General features: G+C 44.6%; 1 protein-coding gene across 6 annotated transcripts in view; it reads left to right on the top strand.

Moving 5' to 3' along the window:
• LOC143804921 (rab GTPase-activating protein 1-like) overlaps positions 1 to 9623 on the top strand; it is a 137729-nt gene that overhangs the window by 93600 nt on the left and 34506 nt on the right. For all 6 annotated transcript variants that reach the window (XM_077283524.1, XM_077283523.1, XM_077283522.1 and 3 more), the window contains 2 exons: positions 528 to 632; positions 8617 to 8700. In XM_077283524.1, the coding sequence (XP_077139639.1) occupies positions 528 to 632; positions 8617 to 8700 (189 nt within the window). The remainder of the gene's footprint in view (positions 1 to 527; positions 633 to 8616; positions 8701 to 9623) is intronic.

A 9623-nucleotide genomic window follows, 5' to 3' on the forward strand; every position in this document is an offset into this window, starting at 1 on the left:
AAGACCAGGTAGTCACTTAGGCACGCCTCCCCACGGTAAGCCCGGCCCGTGGAGCAGATCGATCACCATCACACCATTTTTTTTAGTTGTCTTTATTTTATTTTTTTTATTTTGCACAGGGGTTTGTGAAGAGTTTTCGATTTGGCGCTTTTATGGTTTTACACCATTTTTGGAGCATTTAGCACAAAAAAAAAAATCAGCAAATAACACATGACAATAGATAAATAGTGACTATGATGAATCGGGCCCACGGTGTTTAACATCCTCACCTTGACATTTATTCATAGGATATACAGATCTTCAATGTTCCTCAAACTGTAGAGAGCTTGTCGCAATGTGTCAGCGTCAGGCTCCGCTATGAACAAAACTAAAGGCACAGAATGTTTCCATTCACTGCCAGCAAGCAGAAATAGTGACCGTACCAAATATTAAAACACTAGACAACCATTTTCAAGAAGACAGACACCGCAATCTACGTTACGGGTGCACATAAAGAATATGAAGTCTATGAGTTATTTATTTTACAGGCAGAAGAAAAGGCAGACGCCTTAAATAAAGAATTGCTGATGACTAAGCAAAAACTGATCGATGCAGAAGAGGAAAAGAGGCGACTTCAGGAAGAGTCCGGGCAGGTAGGGAGATTTCTAGCAACAGGGTGACAAGGCATACGGTAACAATTGAAACATAGAGAGGACATGGCACTAGGTGAGAAGATGACCATTTTTTTTGCTCTTATTTTACTCCCACTGGTCCCCTTACTATTCCGTTTTTTGTAATTTTAAAATTCACCATTCGGTTCCAGAGATGTAGGTCTTTTTTATTTTGTGCTGGGGCGTGGCTCACAGGGTCATAGATCAGTCTACGGACACGCCCCCGAGGATCTCACCCCTCACTTGCATGTAGATATGTAATGTGGTTAGTGAAAAGGATAGTGCACGGCAGAAAGATGGCACCACAGTTTCCACTATCTATAGGTAAGTCAGTGTAACAAAATATCCCTAAATATACAGAAGGTGTAATAACCGTCAGCACAAAGCTGGTTTTCATCCTTTAACCCTTATGTAGACATTTGATCGATGCTGATCGGACCCCATGTTGCTTATGCAGAGCAGTTGCTGGCCGGTGGAGCAATCCAAAAACCAGAGAATAAATAACAAAAGACAGAGACAGAAACATAATGATATCTGGGTCATAGACCTAGAGGATGTAATACTATTCCCTCCGTGCATCCCATGTAAGACCTCATCTAGGATATTGGGTCCAGTTTTGGGCTACACATTTTCTAAAGACGTTGAAAAATTAGTTCAAAGGCGGCAACAAGATTATTACACGAGGTGAAAAATTTATCCTATGAGAAGTTGAAAAATTAGGGCTTCTTCGGCCTAGCAAAAAGAAATACAAAGGAAGGGCACATGATTTATTTTTTCCCAAAGACCTCAAAAATGGACCAGGGGACATTCATTACTTGTGGAGGAAATGGGATTACAGCATCTAAACAAGAAAGGGTTCTTTACAGTTAGAGCAGTCACACTATGGGATGTCTGACGTAGTAGTAGTAATGGCAGAAACTAAATCATCATTTAAAGAAGGACCGGATGCTTTTCTCACAACAAATGGCATTGTGGGTTATGAATAATCTAACGATAGAGAACGTAGAACTGGGCAATCAAGGTTGATCTTGATGGACCTTTTCTTTTTCAACCTATGTAATTATGAAGCCGGGTGAAATAAACAGAAAATAGTGAGACAGTCCTGTGTTAAATCTGAGTGGGCTTTCAAAGGTTAATCCTGAAGTCTGTTCAGGGAAGGGGGCCAGGACAAGGAAGGGGGCCAGGTCGGGGAAGGGGGCCAGGTCAGGGAAGAGGGCCAGGTCAGAACTCCAGACCTGCTGTCCAGTGAGGGCACCAGAGTACTCCATCGAACACAATATCTGATACACCGCTTTACAGATAGGGAAGGTTAATTGGGTTATTCGCTACATTTTATAAATGTACTAAAGGCTAATTGCTGATGGTGAGAGATCAAAAACAAGCTAAACACATATCTACCAGACTGGCACTACTCTCCATACTCTTGAATGTGTCCCCCACTGCTCTCGTGGCTTCCTCTTTCAGCGAGTGATGCCAAGTGATTGCTGCAGTGGACACGGACACTCCCTGCAGCTGACTGCCATGATCACCTGATGCTCCCAACTGACAGAGGAAGTCAGAAGACCAGCGGTGAACTTACTCAACTACCAGACCAGCATTGTTTTCTATGTTATCTTCACCATGGGTACATTAGTAAAAGTAGTTGCCAACTCCTTTAAGTAGGACATCGAGATCTGATTGGCTGCCAAAGTCAGCCGAGCAGCTCTACTGATTGACAGCTCCTGGCAAATCTGATCAGTGCTGGAATATGGTAAGGTAGGTCTGTGAAAGAAGGTGGGCTATCACCTAGTGGGGGGCTGGCCTGACCCAGATCTTCCCATCTCCTCTCTGATATTGAAAAGAAAAATATATTTTTTTTTTGTGGATGTTCTGTATCTTTATGATCCACGTAAAGTAAAAGATCCTCCGCTCTCCCGAAGCCTGTCCGATATATAAATCTGTGCATTGTCTGCAGGTTTTTCACCGATCTAGCTCTCTTCAGAACTGTGATAATCAAAGGTTTGTTTAATTTCCATTTACCGTCATGCAGGCTCAGATTATATATTGACTTCTTCAATGTATGGGTAACGACACTGTTATGGTTCTCAATGGCAAGAGAACATAGCCCAGCAAACATAAGTCCTAGCTCTTGGAAGGATGGAAACTAAACTGACCATGAACTAAACCTGCCGCACAACTAACAGTAGCCGGGTAGCGTTGCCTACGTTTTTATCCCTAGACGCCCAGCGCCGGCCGGAGGACTAACTAATCCTGGCAGAGGAAAATATAGTCCTGGCTCACCTCTAGAGAAATTTCCCCGATAGGCAGACAGAGGCCCCCACATATATTGGCGGTGATTTTAGATGAAATGACAAACGTAGTATGAAAATAGGTTTAGCAAAATTGAGGTCCGCTTACTAGATAGCAGGAAGACAGAAAGGGCACTTTCATGGTCAGCTGAAAACCCTATCAAAATACCATCCTGAAATTACTTTAAGACTCTAGTATTAACTCATAACATCAGAGTGGCAATTTCAGATCACAAGAGCTTTCCAGACACAGAAACGAAACTACAGCAGTGAACTGGAACAAAATGCAAAAACAAACGAGGACTAAAGTCCAATTTAGCTGGGAGTTGTCTAGCAGCAGGAACATGCACAGAAAGGCTTCTGATTACAATGTTGACCGGCATGGAAGTGACAGAGGAGCAAGGTTAAATAGCGACTCCCACATCCTGATGGAAACAGGTGAACAGAGGGGATGATGCACACCAGTTCAATTCCACCAGTGGCCACCGGGGGAGCCCAAAATCCAATTTCACAACAGTACCCCCCCCTCAAGGAGGGGGCACCGAACCCTCACCAGAACCACCAGGGCGATCAGGATGAGCCCTATGAAAGGCACGGACCAGATCGGAGGCATGAACATCAGAGGCAGTCACCCAAGAATTATCCTCCTGACCGTATCCCTTCCATTTGACCAGATACTGGAGTTTCCGTCTGGAAACACGGGAGTCCAAGATTTTTTCCACAACGTACTCCAACTCGCCCTCAACCAACACCGGAGCAGGAGGCTCAACGGAAGGCACAACCGGTACCTCATACCTGCGCAACAATGACCGATGAAAAACATTATGAATAGAAAAAGATGCAGGGAGGTCCAAACGGAAGGACACAGGGTTAAGAATCTCCAATATCTTGTACGGGCCGATGAACCGAGGCTTAAACTTAGGAGAAGAAACCCTCATAGGGACAAAACGAGAAGACAACCACACCAAGTCCCCAACACAAAGCCGAGGACCAACCCTACGCCGGCGGTTGGCAAAAAGCTGAGTCTTCTCCTGGGACAACTTCAAATTGTCCACTACCTGCCCCCAAATCTGATGCAACCTCTCCACCACAGCATCCACTCCAGGACAATCCGAAGATTCCACCTGACCAGAAGAAAATCGAGGATGAAACCCCGAATTACAGAAAAAAGGAGACACCAAGGTGGCAGAGCTGGCCCGATTATTGAGGGCAAACTCCGCTAAAGGCAAAAAAGCAACCCAATCATCCTGATCTGCAGACACAAAACACCTCAAATATGTCTCCAAGGTCTGATTCGTCCGCTCGGTCTGGCCATTTGTCTGAGGATGGAAAGCAGACGAGAAAGACAAATCTATGCCCATCCTAGCACAGAATGCTCGCCAAAATCTAGACACGAATTGGGTTCCTCTGTCAGAAACGATATTCTCCGGAATACCATGCAAACGGACCACATTTTGAAAAAACAGAGGAACCAACTCGGAAGAAGAAGGCAACTTAGGCAGGGGAACCAAATGGACCATCTTAGAGAAACGGTCACACACCACCCAGATGACAGACATCTTCTGAGAAACAGGAAGATCCGAAATAAAATCCATCGAGATGTGCGTCCAGGGCCTCTTCGGGATAGGCAAGGGCAACAACAATCCACTTGCCCGAGAACAACAAGGCTTGGCCCGAGCACAAACGTCACAAGACTGCACAAAGCCTCGCACATCTCGAGACAGGGAAGGCCACCAGAAGGACCTTGCCACCAAATCCCTGGTACCAAAGATTCCAGGATGACCTGTCAACGCAGAAGAATGAACCTCAGAAATGACTTTACTGGTCCAATCATCAGGAACAAACAGTCTACCAGGTGGGCAACGATCAGGTCTATCCGCCTGAAACTCCTGCAAGGCCCGCCGCAGGTCTGGAGAAACGGCAGACAATATCACTCCATCCTTAAGGATACCTGTAGGTTCAGAGTTACCAGGGGAGTCAGGCTCAAAACTCCTAGAAAGGGCATCCGCCTTAACATTCTTAGAACCCGGCAGGTAGGACACCACAAAATTAAACCGAGAGAAAAACAACGACCAGCGCGCCTGTCTAGGATTCAGGCGTCTGGCGGACTCAAGATAAATTAGATTTTTGTGGTCAGTCAATACCACCACCTGATGTCTAGCCCCCTCAAGCCAATGACGCCACTCCTCAAAAGCCCACTTCATGGCCAAAAGCTCCCGATTCCCAACATCATAATTCCGCTCGGCGGGCGAAAATTTACGCGAGAAAAAGGCACAAGGTCTCATCACGGAACAATCGGAACTTCTCTGCGACAAAACTGCCCCAGCTCCGATTTCAGAAGCGTCGACCTCAACCTGAAAAGGAAGAGCAACATCAGGCTGACGCAACACAGGGGCGGAAGAAAAGCGGCGCTTAAGCTCCCGAAAGGCCTCCACAGCAGCAGGGGACCAATCAGCAACATCAGCACCCTTCTTAGTCAAATCAGTCAATGGTTTAACAACATCAGAAAAACCAGCAATAAATCGACGATAAAAGTTAGCAAAGCCCAAAAATTTCTGAAGACTCTTAAGAGAAGAGGGTTGCGTCCAATCACAAATAGCCTGAACCTTGACAGGATCCATCTCGATGGAAGAGGGGGAAAAAATATATCCCAAAAAGGAAATCTTTTGAACCCCAAAAACACACTTAGAACCCTTCACACACAAGGAATTAGACCGCAAAACCTGAAAAACCCTCCTGACCTGCTGGACATGAGAGTCCCAGTCATCCGAAAAAATCAAAATATCATCCAGATACACAATCATAAATTTATCCAAATAATCACAGAAAATGTCATGCATAAAGGACTGAAAGACTGAAGGGGCATTTGAAAGACCAAAAGGCATCACCAAATACTCAAAGTGGCCCTCGGGCGTATTAAATGCGGTCTTCCACTCATCCCCCTGCTTAATTCGCACCAAATTATACGCCCCACGGAGATCTATCTTAGAGAACCACTTGGCCCCCTTTATGCGAGCAAACAAATCAGTCAGCAGTGGCAACGGATATTGATATTTAACCGTGATTTTATTCAAAAGCCGATAATCAATACACGGTCTCAAAGAGCCATCTTTCTTAGCCACAAAGAAAAAACCGGCTCCTAAGGGAGATGACGAAGGACGAATATGTCCCTTTTCCAAGGACTCCTTTATATATTCTCGCATAGCAGCATGTTCAGGCACAGACAGATTAAATAAACGACCCTTAGGGTATTTACTACCCGGAATCAAATCTATGGCACAATCGCACTCCCGGTGCGGAGGTAATGAACCAAGCTTAGGTTCTTCAAAAACGTCACGATATTCAGTCAAGAATTCAGGAATCTCAGAGGGAATAGATGATGAAATGGAAACCACAGGTACGTCCCCATGCTTCCCCTTACATCCCCAGCTTAACACAGACATAGCTTTCCAGTCAAGGACTGGGTTATGAGATTGCAGCCATGGCAATCCAAGCACCAACACATCATGTAGGTTATACAGCACAAGAAAGCGAATAATCTCCTGATGATCCGGATTAATCCGCATAGTTACTTGTGTCCAGTATTGTGGTTTATTACTAGCCAATGGGGTGGAGTCAATCCCCTTCAGGGGTATAGGAGTTTCAAGAGGCTCCAAATCATACCCACAGCGTTTGGCAAAGGACCAATCCATAAGACTCAAAGCGGCGCCAGAGTCGACATAGGCATCCGCGGTAATAGATGATAAAGAACAAATCAGGGTCACAGATAGAATAAACTTAGACTGTAAAGTGCCAATTGAAACAGACTTATCAAGCTTCTTAGTACGCTTAGAGCATGCTGATATAACATGAGTTGAATCACCGCAATAGAAGCACAACCCATTTTTTCGTCTTAAATTCTGCCGTTCACTTCTGGACAGAATTCTATCACATTGCATATTCTCTGGCGTCTTCTCAGTAGACACCGCCAAATGGTGCACAGGTTTGCGCTCCCGCAGACGCCTATCGATCTGGATAGCCATTGTCATGGACTCATTCAGACCCGCAGGCACAGGGAACCCCACCATAACATCCTTAATGGCATCAGAGAGACCCTCTCTGAAATTCGCCGCCAGGGCGCACTCATTCCACTGAGTAAGCACAGCCCATTTACGGAATTTCTGGCAGTATATTTCAGCTTCGTCTTGCCCCTGAGATAGGGACATCAAGGCCTTTTCCGCCTGAAGCTCTAACTGAGGTTCCTCATAAAGCAACCCCAAGGCCAGAAAAAACGCATCCACATTGAGCAACGCAGGATCCCCTGGAGCCAATGCAAAAGCCCAATCCTGAGGGTCGCCCCGGAGCAAGGAAATCACAATCCTGACCTGCTGAGCAGGATCTCCAGCAGAGCGAGATTTCAGGGACAAAAACAACTTGCAATTATTTTTGAAATTTTGAAAGCAAGATCTATTCCCCGAGAAAAATTCAGGCAAAGGAATTCTAGGTTCAGATATAGGAACATGAACAACAAAATCTTGTAAATTTTGAACTTTCGTGGTGAGATTATTCAAACCTGCAGCTAAACTCTGAATATCCATTTTAAACAGGTGAACACAGAGCCATTCCAGGATTAGAAGGAGAGAGAGAGAGAGAAAGGCTGCAATATAGGCAGACTTGCAAGAGATTCAATTACAAGCACACTCAGAACTGAAGGGAAGGGAAAAAAAAAAAAAATCTTCAGCAGACTTCTCTTTTCTCTCCTTTCTCTGTCAAATAATTTAACCCTTTTTGGCCGGTCAAACTGTTATGGTTCTCAATGGCAAGAGAACATAGCCCAGCAAACATAAGTCCTAGCTCTTGGAAGGATGGAAACTAAACTGACCATGAACTAAACCTGCCGCACAACTAACAGTAGCCGGGTAGCGTTGCCTACGTTTTTATCCCTAGACGCCCAGCGCCGGCCGGAGGACTAACTAATCCTGGCAGAGGAAAATATAGTCCTGGCTCACCTCTAGAGAAATTTCCCCGATAGGCAGACAGAGGCCCCCACATATATTGGCGGTGATTTTAGATGAAATGACAAACGTAGTATGAAAATAGGTTTAGCAAAATTGAGGTCCGCTTACTAGATAGCAGGAAGACAGAAAGGGCACTTTCATGGTCAGCTGAAAACCCTATCAAAATACCATCCTGAAATTACTTTAAGACTCTAGTATTAACTCATAACATCAGAGTGGCAATTTCAGATCACAAGAGCTTTCCAGACACAGAAACGAAACTACAGCTGTGAACTGGAACAAAATGCAAAAACAAACGAGGACTAAAGTCCAACTTAGCTGGGAGTTGTCTAGCAGCAGGAACATGCACAGAAAGGCTTCTGATTACAATGTTGACCGGCATGGAAGTGACAGAGGAGCAAGGTTAAATAGCGACTCCCACATCCTGATGGAAACAGGTGAACAGAGGGGATGATGCACACCAGTTCAATTCCACCAGTGGCCACCGGGGGAGCCCAAAATCCAATTTCACAACACGACACTAGATGAGGTCAGATCAGCCAATGATTTGATTAACGGATTCCATTGACACCACATGAAAGAGCAATTAAAGCCGAATACAACGGAGAGCCCTCAGTTAGCCCAGAAATTCCAACTGCAACCCAAATTCAAACTTCTATTGTCCTTAATCTTATTTTTCAGTTGAAGGAAATGTGTCGGAGAGAACTTGATAAGGCAGAATCTGAGATAAAGAAGAATAGTTCCATCATTGGAGATTACAAGCAGGTACTGCTATACTTCTCGGCAGTCTGACTCTCTGCATGTTCTGATTTGTGGCCGTGTGTCATAGAGAAAAATTGTAAAATCCATAAAGACCTCCATGGAGAGGGGACATTTCACCCTCACATAGAACATATGGGATTAATTATAACTAGGGAAGTGATAGAGAGCTGACACTTCATCCTCCATTGAAACATGCACTCCTGTCGTGAACAGGTAATTACAGCGGCGATCTACCCTGAGAGCTAATCACTAAGTCTAGGATTTGTATACACACAGGTGGAGAAGTGCAGTGTTTTCCTCTGTTCAAATGAATCGGCTTCCTCTGTTCAAAGGATTGTCACAGGCGCTCTGGAGCCAGTGGTCCATGATGAATATAGGGATCTGCATGATATTTATGGGATATTTATTTTTGACGTTGTAGGAAAGGGATGAGCATAATGCATTCACTCACATCACTGTAAGGCCTTTCTAACACCTCCAATTAAATTACAGTAAGATGGATGATGCTATCCATGTCAGGTTTAATTTCTATAGAAGTGTAAAATTGTGATCAGAAACATGACAACGATATCTCTTACCTTGGACCTCCAGGGGTGAAGGTATTCTGAACGTTGGGGATTTCATAAAATCCTAAAAGACCTAACAAATCCCACAACCGGCCCCCACATGAGCTCACCAAGGGGAGTTTTGTGGGTGTAACCTTGATCTAATAATAATCAGAGTTCGAGTTTAGTTATTTGTCAGTCCTGGAAGGTACAGTTTGCTGTGGGTTCTGTCCATTTTCCTAAGGAGTGCCTCCCTCCGTCAAGCTCTGAGCCATTTCCGTGATGCAGGTTTGGTACTTTATCTTTTATGAGATTGTTTATACTGTATTGTTTTGTTTCCATTTTGTAACACCTTTGTTTATTTGTTATATAAAATGTAAT

The sequence above is a fragment of the Ranitomeya variabilis genome, chromosome 2, assembly GCF_051348905.1.
Source record: "Ranitomeya variabilis isolate aRanVar5 chromosome 2, aRanVar5.hap1, whole genome shotgun sequence".
Lineage (NCBI taxonomy): Eukaryota > Metazoa > Chordata > Amphibia > Anura > Dendrobatidae > Ranitomeya > Ranitomeya variabilis.